The sequence below is a fragment of the Tamandua tetradactyla genome, chromosome 25 (assembly GCF_023851605.1).
Source record: "Tamandua tetradactyla isolate mTamTet1 chromosome 25, mTamTet1.pri, whole genome shotgun sequence".
In the NCBI taxonomy this organism is placed as follows: Eukaryota; Metazoa; Chordata; class Mammalia; order Pilosa; family Myrmecophagidae; genus Tamandua; species Tamandua tetradactyla.
The window spans coordinates 45,679,922-45,705,990 of NC_135351.1; the positions used below are offsets into that span (position 1 = coordinate 45,679,922).

At 45.0% G+C, this 26,069-nt stretch overlaps 1 protein-coding gene across 3 annotated transcripts in view; it reads left to right on the forward strand.

The window, feature by feature from the left end:
* Window positions 1-296: 296 nt before the first annotated feature.
* Window positions 297-26,069, forward strand: part of STXBP5 (syntaxin binding protein 5) — a 192,483-nt gene continuing 166,710 nt past the window's right edge. For 2 of the 3 annotated variants that reach the window (XM_077143412.1, XM_077143413.1), the window contains exons 1-3: window positions 297-529; window positions 2,258-2,355; window positions 23,715-23,796. In XM_077143412.1, coding sequence (XP_076999527.1) covers window positions 383-529; window positions 2,258-2,355; window positions 23,715-23,796 — 327 coding nt within the window. In that variant the 5' untranslated portion in view covers window positions 297-382. The remainder of the gene's footprint in view (window positions 530-2,257; window positions 2,356-23,714; window positions 23,797-26,069) is intronic. The other variant, XM_077143414.1, reaches the window with a different exon arrangement.

A 26,069-nucleotide genomic window follows, 5' to 3' on the forward strand; every position in this document is an offset into this window, starting at 1 on the left:
CACCGGCCGCCTTGCTCTGCTGAGGCCCCGCTGCCGCCCCCTGGCGCCGTGGGCGGGTCGCGGCTCGGCAGGCGTTGGCGCCGGGTGCTGGTCTTCAGGGAGCCGCGGCGGTCCAGTCAGCGGCGGGGCGGCCTGGCCCGGGGTCCCGGGCGCTTGCGTGGGGCCGAGCGGCCGCGACTGAGAGTGGAGGCCGGACAGGGAGCCGGAGCGGGAGCGGCGGGCCCGGGCCATGGGCGCGCGGGCGGCGGAGGCGGCGCGGGGCCCGCCCGCGGCCAGGTGAGCGGGCAGCCGGGCGCGGGGCCGCCGTCGCAGCGTTTCCTGTGCGGATCCCGCGCGCGCCCTGGGGCCGCTGGAACCCTCGGGAGGGGGCTTCGCCGAGACCATGAGGAAATTCAACATCAGGAAAGTGCTGGACGGCCTGACCGCCGGATCGTCCTCGGCCGCGCAGCCGCCGCCGCCTGCGCCACCCGGCAGCCGCGAGCCGGAGATCGCAGAGACGCTGCAGGCGGAGCACTTCCAGCTCTGCAAGGTGAGCCGGGGCCCGCGCGCGGTGACAGAGCGCCGGGGAGGGGGGCGCGGGGCAGCGGGCGCGGGTGGGGGAGCACCCGGCAGGGCGTCGCGCTGGGCGGGCGGCAGGGTGCGGGGCACGGGGAGTAGCGCGCGCGGGTGGTGAGGCTCCGGGCCTGGGAGTGGGGCGGTGGGCGCGGGAGCGGGGCGGTAGGTGCAGGGAGCGGGGCGGTGGGTGCAGGGAGCGGGTTGCCGGGTGCGGGAGTGGGGCGGTGGGCGCGGGAGTGAGGCTCCGGGCGCGGGAGTGGGGCTGTGGGCGCGGGAGCGGGGCGGTGGGTGCAGGGAGCGGGGCGATGGGCGCGGGAGTGGGGCGGTGGGCGCGGGAGCGGGGCGGTAGGTGCAGGGAGCGGGGCGGTGGGCGCGGGAGCGGGGCGATGGGCGCGGGAGTGAGGCTCCGGGCCTGGGAGTGGGGCGGTGGGCGCGGGAGTGAGGCTCCGGGCCTGGGAGTGGGGCGGTGGGCGCGGGAGCGGGGCGGTAGGTGCAGGGATCGGGGCGGTGGGTGCAGGGAGCGGGGCGATGGGCGCGGGAGTGGGGCGATGGGCACGGGAGTGGGGCGGTGGGCGCGGCAGTGAGGCTCCGGGCCTGGGAGTGGGGCGGTGGGTGCAGGGAGGGGGGCGCCGGGTGGTGGACTGGGGCGCCGGGCGCGGGAGTGGGGCGGCGGAGCGGGTTCAGGGAGCGGGGCGCCGGGGGCAGGGAGTGGGGCAACGGGCGCAGGGCGCGGGAGCGGGGCTCAGGCCTGGGAAGGGGGCTTCTGGCGGGGCCGCAGGGTTAGGGTCCTTGGTACAGGGCCCTGACCCCGCCAGCGTGGCCTGGAAACCTTCTGTGCAAGCGTTTTTGGCTTAACCCGCTGGCTTTGGTTTCCTTTGGAAACGCTGTCTGATGGACATCGCTAATCCAAAAGCCAAACCTGTCCAACTGGATGTTAGATCGTGGCTTTTCTCCCAAAATATGCACTGAGTGGCTGAAAATAGGAAATTGCATTATGTTCGATTAAGAAGTTAGTAACTGTGATTTTTGCCTGTTAATGGCACGGTAATTGCCTTTGCATTCTGTAGTTCAGAAAGAATGATGCAGCGAATTAACTTGCCAGCTGCTCGAGGAAAAATTCACGTTCGTCTATTAATATTTGTCTTCCCCATGCATTGTACCCTGAGTTTCTTAAAAGTGTCTCCTTAAACTTTTTGCCTCAATCTCCAGAAATGTGGACTTAATAGGAAAATGTGAAAATTGCAAAATCTTGGAGTAGAGATTGCTTTCTAGAATTCTGCAAGAAAGTAATTATATGACAGCTTTTCCTTAGTATTTGCATTTAGTATCCAAATGAAGTAATGATGATCACGTTTGAGACAAAGCATGAATCACAGTTTAAAATGAATTTACAGAATTTTTTGGTCACTGTGAACCTCAGTAATTTGTTCTCAGATGTAATATAGAATACTAGTGAGACATGGTTTTCTGTGGAATACAGTGTTATGGAAATGCAGAAGTTAAAGTGTATAAAACTGGTATAGAAATTTGGTCAAATAGCTTTTGTTTGTTAATGTTGTAGATTTCAGGGTTTTTGTGTTGTTTTTTTTTAACAGCATCTGGTGCGTATCAATTATAGTTGGTTCTAATTCTAATACCTCATTGCTTTTCTGTTTCTCTCTTTCTTCACTGCTTGGGGCTGCGGTGTCACCTGCCACCCTAGACTGTCCGCCATGGATTTCCCTACCGGCCCTCAGCCCTGGCCTTCGACCCCGTGCAGAAGATTTTGGCCGTGGGGACTCAGCTCGGTGCTCTTCGGCTGTATCCTTTGTGGGCTTCGGCAGGGCTGGTGAGCTGACGAGGCCCGTGCTGCCTGGAATCCATGGCATTGGCCTTTCCCGTAGTTATACTCTCCCACCTCTCAGCAGCGGTCTTGCATTCTGCCATAGTTAGCTACTTCCTTTGTGAGGTGCTAGAAGGTTCTGCGGGTCTGTGAAGAGGTACACGAAGGATGAGGTTAAAAGACATCAGCGTGGCATGTGTTTTAGTTGCTTTTTTGAAATGTTGCACGTGGGAGATGTTAAACTTATGACCCGTTTATTATTCTAGTGAATTCGAGGTTGAATTTGAATTCGGTTGTTTCTGACTTACCATCTAAGAAAAATCATTAGCAGACAAACGTAGCAAATAAACTTCATATAAATTCTTATGAAAAGTTGACATTTCTAGGGTGGGCAATGGTGGTGCAGTGGCAGAGTTCTTGACTGCCATGCTGGAGACCCGGGTTCGTTTCCTGGTGCCTGCCCATGCAAAAAGAAAAGTTGACATTTCTAGAAGTTTTAGAGCATTCTGTTTTCAAGTGCATATGGATAAATACAGTCTCTTGATGTATTTTCCCTTTTACAGTCTACATTTATTACCCATATGTAAAAACGATTATGTTACCTGTATTTTATTAGTGTCGAGAGAATTATTTTTCCAAGGCATCCATGGACTCTAGTAGTTTTGTTGTAAGCTTTTTTCAAATACCTATTCATTTTTCAAGATTATGTTTTTTAGTTTGTACGTTGGAAAATATTTCTCACTTTCTCTTTTAAACTGTTTAGCTTGAAATAAAAATTAAGCCTTTGCTTTTATTACAGTGTTTAACCATAATTAACCTAAATGTCCTTATTTTTAAACTTAAATGCAGTAATATTTTAAAAACAAATGATTTGTTCATCCACCCTGAAGTAATATGTCTGCTTCCTAAGTATTATTCATATTGTGGAGGTAACATGTTGTTAATACGTAGAAAAAAACCATCTCTAGATGTTCCTGGTAGACAATTCTTTTGTTCAGACAAAAAAAAAGAAGGGCTTTCCCCCTTGCATTTAAGATTTATGTGGCTCTTTAGAAGGGAGAAGAGTTCCTGCATTTGAGTTAAACGTATTGTCTTGTAAACTCTTCCTCTTGGAGAGTACTGCATGTGGTTAGTTCCTTGTGTGCTGATGCCTGCTTCCAGGTGGGCAGTGAGCAGGGAACCTGGCAGCTCCTTCCAGCCAGGTGCGCCCCAGCGCGGGGCATCTGCAGGTGGGGGTGTGGTTTTCGGGCTTCAGTCTCTCGGTGTCTTTAGTCCTGAACCCAGCGATCCGGACTGTCCAGTGGAGGGTTACAGTTTCAATCTTGTGAAGCACGAAGGATATTAATTTTGTGAGTTTGGGTACTAAGTGTTCAGCAGAACTTTGTGTAGTGAGAAGACTAGATGGGGTGTAGGAACTAAAAGCAGAGATTTTTTTCCAACAAGAATTTCATCACTGGGTTTGAAGAAAAAATTAAAATTGAATTTTTCAGTTATTTTTGGATTATTTGCTTTTCTTTTAAATGAGTTAATTTTTTACTGTTTTCCCATTTTTGGTCTGGGTTTTTTCACCGAACATACTTCCTTTTTAAAGTTTTAACAGGCAGCCTCACTCTCCCTGTATTATTTAGTATAATTATAGGTGAGTATGACTAAACAAGACTCATTTTATAAAACAAATTGTTTTAATTTTTTTTTCTTGCACAAGATTTTTATCCCTGATGCATTTGAGTAACCTGCAGGTTGACACATAGGATGATAATTGTAGTGCTGATTGCCAGTTAAAATCAAGGATCAGGTGTCCAGAATTCACACTTCCATAGGATTTCTGCTATACATATTTTTATAGTCAAATATTACACAAAAGAAAATCAACCTGTAATTCTAATTCACAGTTACACTCTAAATTTTTTTTAGGACCTGTCCTTAATATATTTAGCATGATGTCAGGAAACCCGTTTAGCAAATCTATTTCTGTTTTCCATCTTTATGAGATTTGTGTGAACATTTCAGGTTGACAAATTGTCGTTTGCCTACCAGTGACTCCACCAGCTTGTTCCTTCTGCTGGGTTACAGCAGATGCATTTAAGAGCTTTATTGATTATAACTTTGAATTATAGAAATTGTGTAAGATCTTTTTTTTAATCTGATTTCCCACTTACATGATTTAACATATATGTTGAAGTCTCTGTTTTTGGTTGTTTTCAGAGCTAGACGTTTAAAAGTTATGATTCGAATTTCAAAGCTCCATGTTAGTTTATATTTTAATCTTGCTCTTTTATATTTTTCCCTATTGCAGTTGGCTTCTTTTGAACCTTTTCTTTATTCTTTTCTCATGTTAGATTCTTGTAACTTGTAATACATTTACCCTTAAATGGGTCTCTGGACATACCTTAAGTTTCATTTGTGCTTTGGTATGCTGTCTTCAGAGGGTCTTGTCTGGTTTGACCATTAGGGTGTCCCCAGTGTTGGGGGGCTGTGCTGAGTTGGTCCATCTCCCTTGACGTATTAAAAAAAAAAAAATCCAGATAGCAAAGTTAGAGCTGATGTCTGCAGATAGAACTGAATATCTGAATCCATAAATAGTACCTAAACATTAATGAGGCAAAATAAGTGTATTTATCACATTAATATATAGAAAGTGACTGATGTCGTTATAAATATGCCTCGAGCTCAGCCTTCTTGGCTCCTGGAGAGAATGTGAGGCTGCACTGTACTTGTGGATAGGAAGCAGGAGAGCATAATTCTATATACCACTAGATGTAGTGGTTGTGTGATTTTTTTTAATCTTAATTCTCTTTTTGCTAGGTTGGTACAGTTTTATTGTTATGAGTAATTTAGGGGTAGAACTACGGGGATAAAATAATGATCTGTTTTCATACGTAGAAATAAAAGAAAAAAGAGGGTTCTAGCTCAAGGTCGAAGGCATTCCCAGTAATGCTGCTACGGTGTCTAGACTCCTGGTTCACCAGCACACTCTTGAATTGCTTCTTACTCTGGAGATTTAACTTTGTCTAAATACAAGGACTAAGCAGAAAAATGAAGTTTCAGACTTATGGAATTTGCATAAAAATCTATGGGATTTTCTGTAATTATTGAATTACACATCTTTCTTCACTTATTGTCTTCTTTTGGAAAATACAGTATAATAAGGGATTTCTGTTTTCATGAGGCATGGACTGTCTTTAAATTGCAGTGTAATGTTGCTAAATTCAGGTACATATTTTTATACGTTGGAGGTTTATAAGAAGCCCTTATTACGTATTAAATAACATTAGATTATAAATTGTAACCTGAGTTCTGGTTCTTCTCTTGCCACTAAAGAATTGTCTCGCCATAATTATGTGAGTACTTTCGTTCGCATTGGGGACTCAGCCAGGTCTCCCACAAAAGGCATGCTTAGTTCCCACCCTGGGCCTCTGGGTGTGGTCCGATTTATAACCAGGACCATTGACCATATTGTTAGTTAGGGGGTGTCCAGGCTGAGTCAGGGTGAGCCTTCATCAAATGTGGCCGAGTTCTTAGAAGCCAAAGATTGGAAACAGAAGGAGAAGCCGGAAACTGGAAGCCAGCAGAACTGGAAGAGAAAGGAGAAGACGCGGGCGTGTGTGTTGCCATGTGATAGCAAAGCCCCAGAGATTGCCGGTCGGCCAAAAGATGCCGGCCCAGGAGGAAGCAAGCCTTCTAGCCTCTGACACCAGGAGCCAGGAAATTCCTGTTGTCCAGTCAACCCATTGTATGGTATTTGTTTTAGTAGCCAGGGAACTAAAACAGATTGTACCAAAAAGTGGGGTGCTGCTATGAAAAATACCTAAAAATCTGGAAATGGGTAATGGGTACAGGCAGAAAGAACTGTGTGAGGTGCTTGATAGAAAAAGCTGAGATTGCTTTGAAGAGACTGTGGGTAGAAATATGGACACTAAAAGTACTTTAGAAGAGGCCTTAAATGGAAACGATGAATGGTTACTGGAAACTGGAGGAAACTGGTGGGCCTTGCTATAAATGCAGCAAAATTGGCAAAAATGAATTATTTTGTCAGATGGAAGGCAGAATTTGAGAGCAGTGAGCTTGGATGTCCAGCTGAGGGGATTTTCAAGCTAGGTGTGGAGGTGCAGCCTGGTTTCCCCTTGCCAGTTACAGTAAAATGAGAGAGAGCAGAGATGAACTGAGGATTGGACTGTTAAGAACCAGCAATTAAAAATTTGGAAACCTCTGGGCTTATCTGGAGAGCATGCTCTGAGAGTAGGCCTGGAAGTGGCTCTCGGGTTCCTGCCTGAGCTTTTGGAAGCGATTCCGAGAGGCCAGGGCTGTGCATGAGCGTGTGGCTGAGCATGGACCCGTCATCCCAGCGGCAGTCAGGATCGGAAGTGCAGATCCAGGAAGAATCTGTGGAAAGTTCTGTCGCCTGATGACCTGGACACCTGCAAGCTGGTTTTTGTAGAATGTGAATGAGCAGGACCATCCCCGGCCTGGACTGAGAGGGACAGAGAAGGACTGAATTGAAGAAAGAATGACTTCCAGGGAAGAACCATGGAAGCAAATGTCTAGACAAAAATCTCCCTCAGACTAAGAGTGGCCCCCCCTCCATGTGTGTGGAAAGGGTGTGTGCCCCCTGAGCGTGGAGGGCACAGGCCTTCCTCGCACATGCTGGGAGGGGTGGGCCGTGCACCCCTTGTTCAGATAGGGTGGGGCCTGTCCCAGCGTGGGCGCAGAGTTGAGTTTGGATTGTGTCTTCTTTTACTTTTACCATAATGCCATTTTGAGAAGATGCATACCCTTTTTCAGCCTGAGACTTTGATACATGTTTACATTTGGTTTCTTTTGTGGCTGGTTCTTGGGAGTTTCCTGAATTCTGTGATTGAACTGAGCAGGCGTAAAGTCATTATGGGCTGTTTGGGCTTGCCCATTTACCCTTTGTTGGTGTTGCTGGGTTGTGGTGGCATTTGGGGGAGGTCTGTCCAGCACATGGCAGGATATTTAGATGCTAGTGCCGCGTGCCCATCATCATGGCAAGTAAGCCCACGGGTGCACACGCGTGCACACGCGCACATCCTCTCCTGGCGCTTCTTACCAGGACCACTGTCTATAGCTTGAAGCTCTTCACCCGTTCCCACCTGGCTCAGCCCATCCTGATGTAGCATTTAAGGCTGTTCAGGGGCTGTCAGACTGAACAGGCAGTCCATGATTACTATTCACATGAGAGTTTTCCTGTGGTTGAATTTTCTGACAGATACCTAGGTGGGCTTTCATTTACCTTGTAGCTTATGCTGTTTTCCTCACATGGTCCTGTGCTTCTCATCCACTAGTTTGGAAAATTGTTTCTTATAATAAAATGATATATCTGAAAGTTCCCACTGGGTATGTGCTAAATAAGCACTGAATGGCTACAATACATTGTAGCATTGAATATGTGAGATAGCATTAGAATGTTTTGACCTGCTGCTTATTTATTTTAAGAAACATAAGTTCAGCTACTGTTGGGAAAGAGATTTGGAAATGAGATTTTTTTCTTTGAAATAGTTAAAAGTGAATTAATTTGATTAGCTAGAATTTGGCCAAAATTTTATTCAGTTCCCCTTTTGTTCATAGAAAGAAGAGCTCTAGTCATTTGAATTTCTGAGTACAGAGAAGAAACGTACCTTGAAATAATTGTGTTTCTCAGGTCTCGGCTCCTCAGTAAAGAAGGCTTTGGGAAAGGGTGCCGAGCACTATGTGGGCTCTCAGTGTGGCACTGAGCATGGCTGCTCAGACCTGGGAGAAATCGGCGCGTTGGCTTTAGAAGCCACCAGGTACGATCTTCCTGGAGGAAGTTAATTTCTCCTTGGGTTTCACAAAATGCGAGGGAGAATGTGTGGAACTGAAAAGGATACGTCACAGGTTGGGGAATCAAGGCCATGCTCTGTAAAGCTTTTCTTCTTTGTGTAGCATGGGTTTTAATTTTTTTTTTAATATTCTTTGTTATTCTCTTTGTCTTCCATTTGTTTTTCCATATAATTCATATTGGAAATTATAGCCTGACTTTATCATTCTGAAGAAAAAGGATAAAGGAATTTTGGAGGGATTACCTTATTTTTAGAAGGTTTGTGTTCTAGTCTTCAGATGAAGTCTGGATATGTACACTAAGCTTTTGGCTCAGCTGCCTTTCCTGTAAAAGGAGGTTGGCGCCATGGTGTGCAAGAGCCCCCTGCAGCAGTTGGTTTTAGATTCTTCTCTGTGGGGGCGTGGGCCCCATCTGTCTGGCAGGGTCTTCTGAGTTGCTCCAAGCACCTGTTAGAGAGGAGGGGGTGCTGGCCTCACCTGTTGTGGGCCCCTTTGCCTTCTTTTTATTTTTTTAATAATATTTTTTACTGTGAGTATAACAGTAAATATACAAAAAGCAATATGTTTTTAAGTACATTGTAAGAAGTAGTTACAGAACAGAGTTCAGAGTTTGGTATGGATTACAGTTCCATAATTTTGAGTTTCCTAGCTGCTCCAAGACATTAGTGATATAACAGAAATATCAATATAGTGATTTAGCAGTCATACTCATTTGTTACATTCTAAATTCTCTGTTATAACACCTCCTTTGACCCTTCTACCTATCTTTAGGGATATTTGGGCTCTACCGATTCTAACTTTTTCATGTTGGAAAGGGGTATTGGCAATATAAGGTAGGGGGATGAAACTAGTTGATGTTCTTGGAGAGGCTGGTCCCTCTGCGTTTCAGGACTTACTTGGCCTAGGAACCATCTGGAGTTTGGAGGTGTCTAGAAGTAATCTTAGTGTGTGAAGCTTGTGTAGAGTCTCTGATAAAGCCGTGGGTGTTCTTTAGGGTTGACAGGAATGGTGTTGGTTGGAGTTGGCAGACCATGGTAATTAGCAGAATCTAGCTGAAGCTTGTTAAGAGTACCTCCAGAGCAGCCTCTTGAGTCTTCTTGAACTCCCTTAGCCACTGATTCCTTATTTTATTACATTTCTCTTTCCCCTTTTGATCCAGAAGACATTGTGGATCCCATGGTGCCAGGGCTAGACTAATCCCTGGGAGTCATGTCCCACGTTCCCAGGGAGACTTTCACCCCTGGATTTCATGTCCTACGAAGAGGGAAAGGTAATGATTTTACTTGTAAAGTTGGGTTTAGAGAGAGAGGGGCCACATCTGAGCAGCCAAAGAGGTGCTCTGGAGGTAACTCTTGGGCATACCTGTAGATAGGCTTAGCATGTCTGCTACTTGCATGAGCTTCACAAGAGCAAGCCTCAAGATCAAGAGCTTCTCCTGCTGACTTCGTAGTCTCTAACGTTCGAGACAGTATCCAGGGTTTCCTCTGTGGCAAAGCTTAATAGTTCCATATTTTTATCTTCTGTTCCTCGAGGGGCTTTGCCAATACATTTTACTTATCTGTTCAGCATACTCTGGGATATATCTGGCATTATATTAAGCTGTACAGAATCACAAGACCTCCTTACCATTCTGGACTCTGTGTGCTTGGGTGGTTTAAATGAGCTATCTGTACATGTTGAGTTAGATTATGTGTTGCAGAAAATTTAGGTTTTGGATAAAATAAACTTCTCTTCCTTTGATCTCATATAGTTGGTAAAGTTCTGAATACAGTACTCTCCTTACCCCTATATTCTGATCTACCTTAGTCCTGACCGGTCGGCTTCGTTCTTATCTCTAATTTAAACCCAATCTCTTTTTCAGTTTCTTTAGCAGTTGTTGCATGTAGTAATGCTGACTTTCAGAGCTACAGAACTCCAACTCTGAGTCTTAGGTGTCACACAGGTAGCCAAAGTTCCAGGGAGGTACTAGATTCTACATATATAGCACAGCATGTCAAAATCTAGATATAACTTTCATAGCTCCTAACTAAATGTGACTACTGCAAGAGCTTACAATCTAGGCCCCAATTTTCTCATAAATATTTTCTAAGAGAGACCATACAGTATTCTCTTTTTTTCTGGCTTATTTTGTACAACATAATGTCCCCAAGGTTTATTCACCTCGTTGGTTGCCTCAGGACTTCATTCCTTTCTGTAGCAGCCCAATATTCCATCATATATACATACCAGAGTTCATCATTCTACTTCTCAGTGTATCTTTCAGCCTCCTCCTCCATTGGGCATCATGTGTAATGTCCACTGTCAACAATCCATCTCTCACATTATCTCACTTAGTTGTATAATCATCAACACTCTCAATCTTCAATCTTAGACAATTTTCATTGCTCTTAAGAGAAGAATAACAGATAGACATACCCTCACCAATAGAAAATCCAAACCTCCTCTTAACTCTTGTCCCTCCCCGCCAAGTATTTACCCCTGGTATTTAACAGGAAGACAGTGATGTCTTCCGGTTAAACATATACCACAGTGTGCAATAGTAGTTTTCCCTTGTACTCTGACATTATTTATTCTTTGAACAAGATTCATACCTTTGAAGTAGTTCATGCAAGAACATATTTATTTGTATTCTTAATTGGTGGGGTACATGGCTTTATACAACCCCTTTCCATCATACTCACCTTCAATATGGCAGTGCTACTTGTAAGCCCACTAATGAACTGCCTTCAGTTCTGTCCATTCCTTACATTTAAGTTCAGCCTCATTAGCTAACTGTTCACCCGTCTCTAGCTTCCATGTATATCTGGGTCCCCTATATTCTATATTATAAGCCTCTGAGTTTATCTTTACCAGTGTCATAATCGTGGAATAATAAGGTCTCTGTCCTTTTGTGCATGGCTTATTTCACTCAGCATCATGCCCTCAAGGTTCATCTAAGTTGTCATGTGCTTCAGGACCTCATTTTGTCTTATGCTGCATAATATTCCATCGTATGTGTACCTACCGCATTTTGTTCATCCACTCGTCTGTAGATGGACACTTGGATGGTTTCTATCTTTTGGCAGTTGTGAATAATGCTGCTGTGTACATCAGTGTGCAAATGTCTGTCTGTGCCACTGCTCTCTCAGTCTTCTTTGAAACTTCCTTAACTGGAACTCTATCATTTTACAGTAAATGTCCAATAGTATTTGAAAAACAGTCGGTCAACTGCTTCTTTGCCCATTTTATAATTGGATTGTTTGTTCTTTTCTTGTTGAGTTGGATGTTTTCTTTACGAACATAGAATATCAAGCCTTTATCTGATACACGGTTTCCAAATATTTTCTCCCATGAGCTGGCTGCATCTTCACCTTTTTGACCCGTTTGCTTTCTGACTGTTGCCTGCATTATCCAAGTCAGAGGCTTCACAAGTGCAAACCCCTGTGTACCAAGGCAGATTATGGTCATGGGTGCTTTTCAGTCCTGTGAAAGAAGCACCATCTTTCTGGCGAATTATAATGAGTACGTTAATGAAAGTGCTTAGTTAGGCACCTTTGGGGCTATTCCATGATGATACGCCTATTAATGAAGTATTCAGCTCGTTGGAGAACTCTACTTCCTAATTTTATTTAAAATAGTTTGCATTTGTACGTTTTCCTTAATATTTTCATTACTGCATTAGATATGTTTAAAGGTAAAAGTGAATGTGAGGTTTTTTTTTTTAATATTGTGACTTCGTAGATGTGTGAATATTTTGGTAAAAACACAACAACTTCATTTTCACTTATGGAACAAAAACAGTTGAAAAATGAACTATATGGGTAAAAACAGCTCATCAGGCTCTTTAATGCCAAATCCATGTGCTCGGTGTCTTCTTTGGAATTAGATTATCGCATGTCCCTTCTGGGAAAATAGGCGTAGCGTACCTTCATGGAAAGTGTTGTCTTTTAAACTTCTGGAAAAAAATTACAGTTGCCCATCTTTGCATCGTTTCTCAGTATCAGCAGATATGGGCATAACTTTATTCAGTGAACAAGACTAATTTCCTCTTGATTCTGTTCTCTGGGCCCCAAATTAGTCCTTTTGGAAGTTGTTTTACAGGCAGGCGATGAGGGTGGTGACGTGGGGAGCTTATGGCGTCGTATTTATTGGTGCCATGATGAAAAAATGTGTCAATCCAGAATAATTTAGAGCCTCATGAATGAGGGAGAATACAGTGTGTTTTAAATAGAAAAATAGCTTTTTGGGTTTTGCATTAATCTTTATTTAAAAATTTAGGTTTACTTAATACACTGTGCTCTCTGTAAATACATAAATATTCCTAGAAATTGTGTGCTCGTTATAGTGAAATAATGTTTTGTGTTTTCTTTTGTCCTTTTTAAAATTAGGGATTTTAAAAATAGCTTTTGATCCTGTTTTACTTTCAAACTAAGTGCCGTCTGGAGCTTGCGTGGGTCAGCGCCCTGCTGAGGCTCAGGTGCGTGGCGACCCCACCCACCGTCTCTGCAAAGTGCGCCTGGTGTCCTCAGGAGCTGTCCCCTGCCTTCCGCAGGGCTCTGCAGCCGGGGCCTCGCAGCTGGACACTTCCTGCTGAGGGCTTTTCCTTTGAGTTTTGTTTTTGTCTTTTGACAAGGGAAAATAGTGTTGAAACACATTTTTTCCATCTATTTAGCCTTCGTACTATATTTTTCATAATGTGCTTTATTTTCTTTCAAGATTCACTTTGCTGTACTTGAGAAAATAACTTAACCATTATGCTTCTGAGAATGGATGCTGGGATAAAAGATTGATTTTACTTATTTCATCCCAGTTACTACTCTAATTATATGTTGATGTACATGCCAGTTTCTTTTTTGTTTTGATGCTTGCTTCAGTCACATTAAAAGAAGCAGTTAACTGACATAGTTTTTCAAACGCTAAAAGAAAGACATTTATTGTAAATGTTAGAATAGAGTTCTGGTTAAGGAAGTTTTAAATGCTGACCTAAGGATTTTTCACAGTTATTCTTAGCATTTTGTTAAATTCTGCTGTAGAGATAATGTGCAGTGCAGTTTCTCTAGAGTAGTAGGCTAGCAGAATGTTAAGGCAAAAACAAAGTGTAACCCTTACAACCATGAAGTGTGATTGCCTTCATTTTTAAAAAATTTTTTAAAAGAATTTTATTAATAAAACCAATCAACATACAATATGAATATTCTTTTTTATCACATAGTTGTATATTCATCATCATGATCATTTCTTAGAACATTTGCATCAATTCAGAAAATAAACAAAAAGAAAACAGAAAAAAAAATTCATATATATTATCCCCCTTACCCCTCCCGTTCATTGATCACTAGCATTTCAATCTACTAAATTTATTTTGACATTTGTTCCACCTATTATTTATTTATTTTTAATCCATATGTTTCACTCATCTGTCCATAAGGTAGATAAAAGGAGCATCAGACACAGGGTTTTCACAATCACACAGTCACATTGTGAAAGCTGTATCATTATACAATCATCATCAAGAAACCTGGCTACTGGAACACAGCTCTACATTTTTAGGCAGTTCTCTCCAGCATCTCCATTCCATCTTGAATAACAAGGTGATATCTACTTAATGTGTAAGAATAACCTCCAGGATAACCTCTCGACTTTGTTTGGAATCTCTCAGCCATGACACTTTATTTTGCCTCATTTCACTCTTCCCTCTTTCAGTTGAGAAGGTTTTCTCAATCCCTTGATGCTGATCCCAGCTCATTCCAGGATCTCTGTCCCACGTTGCCAGGACGGTTCACACCCCTGGGAGTCATGTCCCACGTAGGGAGGGGGAAGGTGGTGAGTTTGCTTGTCGTGTTGGCTGGAGAGAGAGGCCACATCTGAGCAACAAAAGAGGCTCTCTGGGGGTGACTGTTAGGCCTAATTTTAAGTAGGCTTAGCCTATCCTTTGTGGGGTTAAGTTTTGTTTTACAGGCAAAAATACATGATCGTCAAGAAGAGGTTTTAAAATTGATGTTTGTTGAGTAGGTGAAATCCTAGAATGGTTTCTCGATTCTGTCAGTGTACTTTGTTACTGACAAAGGTTTTGTTTGCAAAGATATTCTTAAGTTGTAATATACAAAATGGAATGCCCTGCATGATATTAAACTTTGGTAAAGACATTAAAGTGTTTTGAGCTATACCTGTTGATTCAGTTAGAAGCTAGTTCAGAGAGGAGTTGTAGATTGGAATGTAAGACCTGTGAGGAGATAACAAGAGAATTCACAAGTGATTGATTGGAAGAAAGGAAGTCTGAGAAATGACATTATGGATCTTTTACATGTAGTGCTTAATTATACATAGGCCTCCAGGGTTGCCAGCATTTCTCAGCTGTGACTGTGTGTTAGAATCTTTTCTGGAGCTGAGAAAACAGAACACACACACAGTGTCTGCACGTGAGCTGGGTTTCTTCTCTGAAGATTGTGGCTCAGCCAGCCTGGTAGGGCCAGCGTCTGCCTTTTTGTTCCCAAACCTCCACGGACACTCCTGACGCAGAGCGTGGGGTTCTCACGGGTGGGTGGTGGGTCCGAAACATGGTGGTGCAGTGTGTTCAGAAGGGGGGTCCGTCACAAGCAAGCCCGAGACTGCACATCCTGAGGGCGTGGCCGCAGGGAGGGCCTGCACCCGACTGGGGAGCGAGGCCCATGCAACTGGCAGCCTGGGACCTGCTGGCACCGGGGGTGCCAGGCCTGCTGTGCGGTGCCCCTTCCAGCAGAGTGCCATGGCAGTGGGGGAGCATGTGCTTCCTTTGTTACTGTACTTCTGGGAAATATCATCCTTATTTTCTTCTCCAACCCTGGCGGCATATTACTGTATTTTTAGAACCTGCGCAAAGTATCAGGGTTTTTGGTCACTTCTCATTTTATATATATTCCAGCCTCCCAATCTGAGGCTGGAAAACCAAGTTTGTCTCTTCTTTAGAGCTTGGAAAAATACCATTACTTTCTCTGTCTTTGTCCACGTTGATGGAATTGACAAATAGGTTCTCTGAGGAGACGCATAACCTTTAAAAACCATAAGAATTCAGTTAGTACTTACTGAGGCTGTGCTCTGATAGCATGGCATTTCTCACGACTGCAGAGTTGGCCAGTGTGTGTGTCACATTTCAGGCATGCAGTGGTGGGGACACAGCTGGCCAGGTGAGTGGGAACCGCAGCCCCTGGGGACAGCTGCCCTCTTTACTATCGCTGCTGCCCCACTGGGAAGCGTCCCGGCCAGAAGGGAGGATGCGCGACGAGGTGCTGTCGCTGTGCTCGACTGGCCTGGGGGTGTAATCCCTGGGGCAGCAGGGCTGCCAGGGACCCTCTGAGGACCCAGGGAGGGGCCGAGAGCAGGACCTTCTGCTGCCGTCTTGCATTGGCTTTCCGAACAGTAGGTGGCATTACCTGAGGATGGCCCTGCGCACTCATGCGCGCTGAGGTGCTCCACGCGCGCTGAGGTGCTCCACGCGCGCTGAGGTGCTCCATGCGTGCTCAGGTGCTCCACGCGCACTCAGGTGCTCCACGCGCAGGTGTCGTCGTGTGCGGTGCTGAGTGGTCCTGCGGAGGCCCTGCTCTTCAAAGGCACCTGGCGTCCATTTTCTTCTGTGATTCCTTGGCTGTTTTCTCTTCGTACTTTCGTTGTTTCTCTTTCTTGCAGTGTCCTTGTTAGAGGTCTGATGTTCTGATGGAACGCTACATGGTGTATCTTTGCTTGCTCTGTGTGCCCTTCGCTTTCACAGGGGATCTTGGGAAGAAGTGGCGGCAGAGTTACTTGTTCAGCTTACCACCTTTAATCAGACTCTCTTTTCCTGATTTTTTAATCCATATATAATATTTTTAATTGGGATTTCCTGAGTAGTTTTCATCCACATAATTTGTGGATTAATGTGTATTTTAAATTATTAGATGGAAACATAAGTGATCAGATTTACAAAAGAAATGGTATATTTTTCTTAGGATTTTAATTTATATTTATTTCTTGAAGATATTTCTTTATATGATCAAAGTTAACATTCATTTAAAAGAACCCTGTGTGTTCTTTGTTGTTTTTCATCTTTTAAACACTTCCTGTGTTTAAATTTTGAGTCAAATGAAACTTTCAGGCTGAAGATAGGACAAAAGGAAATAAGGAGTTTACTTGCAAAAAGGCTAAACTGTAGTCATATTGGGATAAACTGTAGTCCTAATGGGATCAAATACCAAAGATTCGTTGTTTTAAAATGTACAGGTCAGTGGTTTTTAGTGTGTTCACAGAGTTGTGCAGCCACCGCCACAGTTTGATTGCAGAATATTTTTGTCCCTCTGAAAAGAAGCCTTGTACCGGTTAGTAGCCGACCCCAAGCATCTGTCCCCCCCCAAGGCAGCGTAGCCGACCCCAAGCGTCTGTCCCCCCAAGGCAGTGACGCCGACCCCAAGCATCTGTCCCCCCCAAGGCAGCGTAGCCGACCCCAAACGTCTGTCCCCCCCCAAGGCAGTATAGCTGACCCCAAACGTCTGTCCCCCCCAAGGCAGTGTAGCCGTCCCCAAGCGTCTGTCACTCCCTTCTCCTCCCCCCGGCTGCATAGCTGTCCCCAGACATCTGTCCCCCCCCAGGGCAGTGATGCTCTCCATGCGCTCTCCGTGGATTTGTGGGTTTGGGGCATTTTGCGTACACGGACTCGTACACAATAGATGACTTTTTTTGCCTGGCTTCTTTCATTTACCATGATGTTTCCAGGACCCCCCAAGCAGCCGAGGGGTTCTCCACCGCGTGGGTTTCCACATTGGCCACTCATCGGGGGACAGGCATTTGGGTGGTCTCTACTTTTGGGCTGTTGCGGGTACAGCTGCTGTGAACACTCGTGTGTCACTTTTGTGTGTCCCTAAGATTTCACTGCTCTGGCAGAATAGCCCTGGCCTGGATGGCTGCAGCGTGTGGTGACCTATCGGCTTCCTTGGGGCGAGCTCCTCGGCCATGGTACTTAATCCTTTCCATCTGTCTGTGACCTTGACTTTGTTAGCATTTTGTTGAGGATTTTTGACCCTGTTCCTAGGGGATTTTTCTCAGTTTTCTTTTCTTGTGATGTTTTTGAGTCTAATGATCTTAATTTTTAAAATGCTTTTTAAGATTGTATTCCCGAGGAAGCATGTTCTTCCACAGCGGTGTTTTCCAGGTCTCACCAGTCCTTTCCTGTGTGTTTCATTTTCAGTTTTTCATTTGCAGACGCCACTGTGGTTGGCATTCTTGCTGCCTGGCCTTTGGACAAATGTGTACAAATGGAACTGATAGATTATGAATATATCTATAAGGCTTTCAGTACATTTGTATAAATTATCCTCCAAACAGGTTGTAACCATTTGTACTTGCCTCAGAGTGTCTGAAGGTTCAGAGGACCCTTGAATCCTTGTGGATATTATCATCATTTAGAAAAACGATCGTCAGTTCTTGAACTCCTTTTGCATTTACCCCTCACCCACCTCTACACTTCCCTCTCCACCACTGCCCCCCGAAACCCTGACCCCCACTGCAGAGTCAAGGCTTCTGCGTCTGTGCTGTGCTGTTCGCACCTGCTCCCTTCTATCTGCCGAAGTTAGGAGTTTTTAAAGATGTCTCCCATTTCCAGTCTTTAATTGGGACCTTTAATCATAGGTCCCGATTATAGGACATCCTTTTTGTTAAGTCTCTTTTTGGCCATTGTCTTTTCATTCACTGCCAGGATATGTACTCCTAGTAGCATTATTTGTGTAAGTATTATTTTATAGCATTTGTATATACTATGTATATTTTCACAGTATTTTGTGATCATTTTTCCCACTCCGCCATTGTTCTGTGAGCTTTTTGAAAGTAGGGTAATTACTCATTCCTGTTTCCTATTCAGCATCGCCATGGGCTGCCCCTTGCCTGTCACCTTAGGCGCTGGAATGTGGCATCTCCCTGTGGAGACTGCGCAGAGCTGCGCTAGGACCAGCACACGGCTCCATGCTCGCTTACCCTGCCTGGCCGTAGCCCTTCATTGTTAAAATTAATATGCTTTTGATACCATAACTGTCATTAGAAAGTGAGTTCTAGAATAATATTTCTTTGATTGACATGCCTTTTGCCACCTTTTTGGTTTATGATGTTTACTTGCTACTAAAAATCATATTTGGTCTAGTTTTTTAGTATTTTAGCATTATACCAGTCTGATTTTATTAAATACTCATGCAAAAATATTGATTATAAATGTTTCTTGTATGTTCATTCTCCAGTTTTAAGAGGACTTAAATTAAGGCTGAAAGTGACATTAGCATATGAAGATTGACTCTTAATGTGCTTTTCTTTTGTGCGTAGTGAGGCTGGTGGTTTACAGTGTGGGTTCCGGGGTGGGTCTGCCTGGGTTCAGAGTCCCAGCCTCCCCACTGACCAGCTGCATGGCCTTTGATGAAACTTCACCGCATTGGATCTGAGTGTCACCATTTGTAAAATCAGGACTTCTAGTAGAGGGGCTGTTGTGAGGTCCACGCACACAGTGCTCAGCTCACCTCGCCGTGGCAGCTCGAGAACGCTGACGTGCTGAGCTGCCTGCCCCCTTCTCCCTCTCGTCCCACAGCAGCCATTTCGGCAGCAGGGTCGGTGCTTATTTCAGGTTTGGTGGTGCAGTATCATAAAGTGAGTCGCTTTCCTGCTCCTGCTCTGTGCTCCTGCTCAGCCATCCTCTCCTCTTCCTGAGTATTCTTCATGGATTGCTCGTTTTGTTGTCTTATTTCTCTTTTCTTACATAATTCTTTGTTCCCTTTTGCTTCCTTAAAGAATCTTGTGTAAATTTCGTAGCCTTCCAGTCAAAGACCCTGCTCTCATTGTTTTAGCCTTGCCATCTGCCGTCTGCAGCTTGTCTTTAATGCCAGTTAGGGTGGTGCCTGTTGGACAGGGCCTGGCTGTGCAGGGAGTATCTGGCAGGTAGTGTGAACTGGGTGTGCAGGGAGTATCTGGCAGGTGGTGTGGACTGGGTGTGCAGGGAGTATCTGGCAGGTAGTGTGGACTGGGTGTGCAGGGAGTATCTGGCAGGTAGTGTGGACTGGGTGTGCAGGGAGTATCTGGCAGGTAGTGTGGACTGGGTGTGCAGGGAGTATCTGGCAGGTAGTGTGGACTGGGTGTGCAGGGAGTATCTGGCAGGTAGTGTGGACTGGGTGTGCAGGGAGTATCTGGCAGGTAGTGTGGACTGGGTGTGCAGGGAGTATCTGGCAGGTAGTGACAGGGCCTGGCTATGCAGGGAGTATCTGGCAGTAGTGTGACTGTGTGCAGGGAGTATCTGGCAGGTAGTGTGGACTGGGTGTGCAGGGAGTATCTGGCAGGTAGTGTGGACTGGGTGTGCAGGGAGTATCTGGCAGGTAGTGTGGACTGGCTGTGCAGGGAGTATCTGGCAGGTAGTGACAGGGCCTGGCTATGCAGGGAGTATCTGGCAGGTAGTGTGGACTGGGTGTGCAGGGAGTATCTGGCAGGTAGTGTGGACTGGGTGTGCAGGGAGTATCTGGCAGGTAGTGTGGACTGGCTGTGCAGGGAGTATCTGGCAGGTAGTGTGGACTGGGTGTGCAGGGAGTATCTGGCAGGTAGTGTGGACTGGCTGTGCAGGGAGTATCTGGCAGGTAGTGTGGACTGGGTAGACCAACAGGTTTACTCTGGAGACGTGGCTGGCCAGTGGGATACGGTAGATGCTGGAGCTGTTGATAGGAAAGCAGTAGAAAAATTGAGAGGAGAAGGGCTCTCTGGGACAGGACGAGTGTGCCCTTCTCAAAAGAGTACATTGGTGTTCAGAGTAAGGATGTGGACAGAGTGGCACCCTGAGGAGATCTGGAAATACCCACCTTGGCCATATAGTTTATTCATGCATATATGAAAGGGAAGACATTGGCATAATAAATGAGTATTTTTCCATTTAACAAATATCTTTGTATAATTGTTCACTGTGTAACCTTTTTTTCAAATTGCTTTCATTTTAATTTGACATTTTCAGCATCCTTATTTAATTGTAAAGACAGCCCTGGGAAATGGGAGCAATTTCCCAAGCAGACCTTTGTTTCAGCATTTGACCCTTTTGTAGTGAAACTGTCAAGTCCCGGAAGTGACTGTTTTAGGAAGGGCTGTGTGGCCAAGTGACAGTAATCATCATACTTGTGAAAGAATATAAGTATCTTTGTCTATGACATAGTGTTCCATGGATGATGTGGTTAGGGGGAAGATAGAAGCCAACAGAGTGCTTTATTTTGCGTTCCAGTTCCTCGATGTAATTCAGAATGTGGTCTCTGCATTGAGGAAGTTCGCCTTCCTAGAGCTAGTCCCATGACAGCTCATAGGGAGAGACACAGGCGCAGTCCTGCGGGCAGAGGAAGTCCGGGTGCGCCTGAGCCTGCAGCGTGACACCCGCACACCGTGTCTCCAGCCCAGCTGCATGCAGGCCCCCACGGTATAGGTCCTCCACTGCAGGTGCAGGTCCCCTGGTGCAGGTGTGGGGCCCCCACTGCAGGTGCAGGTCCCCTGGTGCAGGTGTGGGGCCCCCACTGCAGGTGCAGGTCCCCTGGTGCAGGTATAGGGCCCCCACTGCAGGTGCAGGTCCCCTGGTGCAGATGTGGGGCCCCCAGTGCAGGTGTAGGTCCTCTGGTGCAGGAAGGTGGCTCCCCAGGTGCAGGTACAGGTCCTCAGGTGCAGGTCCCCACGGTGTAGGTCCTCCACTGCAGGTGCAGGTCCCCTGGTGCAGGTGTGGGGCCCCCACTGCAGGTGCAGGTCCCCTGGTGCAGGTGTGGGTCCCCCACTGCAGGTACAGGTACCCTGGTGCAGGTGTGGGTCCCCCAGTGCAGGTGCAGGTCCTGTGGTGCAGATGTGGGGCCCCCAGTGCAGGTGTAGGTCCTCTGGTGCAGGAAGGTGGCTCCCCAGGTGCAGGTACAGGTCCTCTGGTGCAGGTGTGGGTCCCCCACTGCAGGTGCAGGTCCCCTGGTGCAGGTGTGGGTCCCCCAGTGCAGGTGCAGGTCCTGTGGTGCAGATGTGGGGCCCCCAATGCAGGTATAGGTCCTCTGGTGCAGGAAGGTGGCTCCCCAGGTGCAGGTACAGGTCCTCTGGTGCAGGTGTGGGTCCCCCACTGCAGGTGCAGGTCCTCTGGTGCAGGAAGGTGGCTCCCCAGGTGCAGGTACAGGTCCTCTGGTGCAGGTGTGGGGCCCCCAGTGCAGGTGCAGGTCCTCTGGTACAGGAAGGCGGCTCCCCAGGTGCAGGTCCTCTGGTGCAGGAAGGCGGCTCCCCAGGTGCAGGTCCTCTGGTGCAGAAAGGCAGCTCCCCAGGTGCCGGTGCAGTTAGGTTCAGCCAGCAACCTGGCCAGGTGATGTTGTGGACTTAGAGTATCAAAATGTGAAATTCATATGTGGCTGATTAAGTCTGATCGGCTAAGGGGAGTGCCTTCTGCAGTGAGTGAGGCTCAATGTAATTACCTGGAGGATTAAAAGGAGTCAGAAGAGAGTTCAGCATCTCAGAGCCAGCTCAGGCCCAGATGTCTGGAGGTACAGAAAGAAATTGTCCCACAGAAGTTTGAACCCAGAATCTATATCAGAGAAAGCCAGAAATACCAGCTGCCTTTCCTGTGAGGAACTGTAATTTATAACTAAATAAATTCCCTTTATAGAGCCAGTTCCGTCTCTGGTGTATTGCACTTTAGCAGCCTTAACAAACTGAAACATCTGCAGTGGACCAGGAGGGGATTGGTAGAGCTGTTTGCTTATTCTTTGGTTACCAGGAATCAGCTATGTGTCTTTTTGTGATTTGGGAATTGATATCAGTTGTAAGTGATATTCAAATCAAATGATTCGCTTTAATATATAAGCTGATGAAATATCACTGCAAAAAGAGAAGTGTTTCATCAAAACCTAAGATAAGTACTTTGGAAGACTTCATGGAGTGAATCACTAAAAATTTCCCATGTGATTATGTGGGTAAGATAATGTAGACAGTTTTGAAAAGAAGTCAGAATCTCCCTGAGTGCTGCACTCAGGTCACACAGCAATGTCTTAAAGTTCCATTATAAAAAAAACACCAGAGATATATGCCATTTGGTGCCAGAAAGAATAATTTATGTGGAGAGATTAGACAAACTAACAGTCGTGTCGGTGCTCTCATCTGAAGAAAGGAAATGGGTGAGTAGAGACCAGTCCCTCCCTTTCCTTGGCCTTGCAGGGAGTGGTTTGCACAGAACCAGTACTGGAAATGGGAAGTCTGGTTTCCTGTAGCTGCAGCTGAGTAACTGGCGTTTAAAGGGTACAGTGCCTGGGCTAAGCATGCCCTATCTGATTGTCAGTTTACAGCATACTCAAGAGTTCATTTCCAGCAGTAACATAGAAAAAAATCCACCGGAAATAAATATCACCTAGAAAAATTTTCTAAAAATCAAAAGGAATAAAAATACTACATAGAAAAGAGGAATTTAACCTATGGTATAAGTAGTTTTTAATTAAGAAGAGTCTTAGAACATGTATAACTGAATATAGGTATAGTGTGTACACCTGAATGTGAGTTTGTATAAGAAGAGCAAAATTTTATTGTTTAGATTTAGCTTTTTATTTTCTGTTTTTATTAATTAGTCAGAAGTAGATTTGTATGTAGCATTTTAATAACATTATTTCAAGCTTATGAGTGTAAAACACGTATAGTGTTTTAAGTGTGTGGGTTTTCTTTTGTTTTATTTCGTTGTTGAATGAGCCTGTTGTAGTAATGAAGAGTGCAGAAACTGGAACCAGAGTGCTTCCATTCAAGTCTCATCTCTGCTCCTTTCTAGCCTTGTGATTTGGCAAGTTACAGAATTTCCCTGTGCTTCAGTTTCTTTATCTTTAGGGGAAAACAATACATTTCTTCATGGGTTATGAGGATTTAATGAGCTAATACATATAACATGTTTAGTATGATGCTGGACAAATAGTGGTATGTGAGTCATCTCTATTATATGTAAGCCCATAGAAGTTTACATAAATCATTTGTATTCATGCTTATTTAAAAAATTAATACATTTATTGGTGATACAACATCAGACTACAATTGGAAGCATAATTATGTGGTTTGTCATAATATGTTTAGCCTACACTACCAAAAAGACTCTGCAAGAGTGAAAAGTGGCAATGAAAGGATTATTGCTTCTTTTTAAAAGCGATACTCCAAAATGACATTTATATACTTTTTAGATTAGTTTGCTCATTTGGACAAAATCAGATGCTTTTCAGTTACAACTGCCTAGTCTCCTCTTTTTGTTATTTTAAGTGGAAGGCAAAAAATTTGAGCCAATGTAAAATAAATGAACAATATATCATTTTGCTTTTGTGTATTGTTGATTTTAGTACGTGGAAGAAAACATTTTCTTATCCCTTTTAGGACTGTGTCTTTGAGCCTTACAGTTCCCAGCAGAGAGACCCACCTCCTGATTAGGTTGGTGTGCAGTGAGCCTAGCTCTAGAGGGGTGACCTTCAGGTCTGTGTGTGGGGTCCTGGGCCTGAGAAGGTCACCGCTGCCCGGAGGAGGCCCACCCTGCCGCTTGCTCCTTAACGTCCTGCAGCTTTGGCCGCCCGGGAGTGGAGTGCCACTGCCAGCACGACAGCGAGGCCGCCGTTATCCAGCTCCAGTTCCTGGTGAACGAGGTCAGTGAGCCGCCCGGCCCGGCCTGCTGCCACGGCGCCACCAGGGCTTGTCCTGGCCACTTCTTGTGTGCGTTCCTCTTTACAGAGCGTAACAGAAGATGGTTTCATATGGGTCGGAGTCAGTGGTAATTCACTTTATGACACCATTATGAGCAGTAACAAATACTGTAAGATGCTTTCATAATTCCTCAAAACAGTGCTGAAAATAGAAGAGTATTAGGTAAATATTTTTGTTAGAAGGTGCAGAATGTAAATTTTATTTTGGGGATACTGAAAATCATGTAATGTATAAATACCCGTATTAAAATACTTTTTTTTTTAAGTTTGAGGCTACTGTAAATAGCAGAATACACTTTTTAAATGACATGTTTTGAAATCTAACCAGGAAACCGAAGTCCTTTGGGGACTGGTCCATGTCTGCATTTCTTAAGTAGCACTCGGAGTCAAGCCACTCGGTTGAAGTAATTTGTTGATGCCTTTCCTGTTGATAGAGTGTACGTTGTGGAAGGAGCTAGAGAAAGCACCATTTTCATCAGTAGAGGAACCACTGTTGCCAAGTTTTAAAGAAGTGTGAGCAGCTCTGAGATTCAGTATTTTCTGCAGGCAAACACATCTTGTCATAGAAGGAAGAAAGAAAAATTAATCCAGAAAAATCTGATGTTTTCAGATAGGAGGATACTTTATGGACAGTTATTTTGCTTCTAAATCCTCGGAATCTGTGAAATAAATTCTTAAATGAATGTGAGGAAAACAGATACCGAATTATCAGGCGATTTAAGGTGACATGGGTATAAAGAGCTAAAGATGAGAAGGTAAAGAATTGGTAAAATGTAATCCAAATAATAAGCAAATGTAGGTTTTACTAGGTCAGAGGAATTGTTTTCAATAGCTTTCTGGGAGAGCTGTACAACAGGCATTATAAGATGTTAAAATATAAAAAGTGATCACAGTGTGTAGAGTGACCCTCCATGTGATGATGCAAGATTATTTTTTGTTTTATTAAAACTTTAATTTTGTTATAATTAGACTCACAGTTAAGGTAAATATTTACAAAAAGGCCCTCTGTTCCCTTCCCCAGCCCCTCCCCGCGCCCCCAGAATTGTACCGTTTCTACAGCTAGTGCCACCTGGAACCCAGGAACAGGTATCAGTGTGGAGAGACTTGGCGCTCACGGTCCCGCACGGTGTGCTTCTGTGTGTGAGTGCACACCGAGGCTCGTGCAGCTCTGCCACTGAGGTTGAGTCACGCTCCGCCTCCGTCCCCAACCCCTGACCACTAGTTGTTCTCTGTCTTTACACTTGGGTTGAGAAGATTTTATAAGCAGTGTGTTAGCCAGCATATGTAATGTAGTGCAAATCGATTCCTTGCACAACTAAATTTTAGAACCAGATGGTTGAGCCCATGTTGTTCACACTAGTAGGGTTATTTTCACTTCAGTAATATCAGAGTTCTTTGAAAGGACCATTTGGTTCCATGTTACATGCTTAAAAATGGTATTGCTTAGCAAAGTTGTGAGTATTTAAATGGGATGGCCACAGAAATCTGACAGTTGGGAATAATCAGTTGCTTTCAATTTGGATAAATCAACTGTGTAAAGAGCCCCTGTGGAAGGAGGCCAACTGTTACTGCACTTTGGCTCCATGTCTTCTCTTCTGCTTTTGAGTTCCTGAGGTGGGGAAGCATGTTGAGAAAGAAGAGGACCTGGTTTGACAGTTTGGTGGAAATAAGAAGTCCTTGATCTGGAATGCTGTGACTTTCTGTGCTTGAATAGGGGATGGCTAAGAAGATGTTTCCTAGTGTGTGGGCTTCATGCACTCCTGCTTCAGCAGCCGGAGTGGCGCAGCGGCAGAGCTGCGTGGAGTGTGGGGGTGGAAAGGGTCTGGAGGGCTCACATCCTGTCAGCTTTGTTGTCAGAGCTGTTTTTATCCTCCTAGAGAGATGAGAACCCATTATTTTTAGAGAGGGAGCTTTTAAGACCTCTTATAGTCACCTAAAGAATTGGGATTCCATATTTTTCTGAAATTAATATGAATTCTTTATTTATAACTTTTATCTTACTCCCAGTATATATGGAGGGTATCGGACCCCTTTTTGGAAATATATTCATGCGTTCATACTAATTAAGCCCTTAGACTAGAGATTCTTAGTCCAGTTCAGTGGTCAGTTCTCTCTGTAGCTTATAAAAATTTATCTTCATGGGTCCTGGCTCTGGGAATCCTGACTTGTCGAGCCTTGGGGAGGCTGAGCCATCCAGCGGTTCTCGCATACTACCA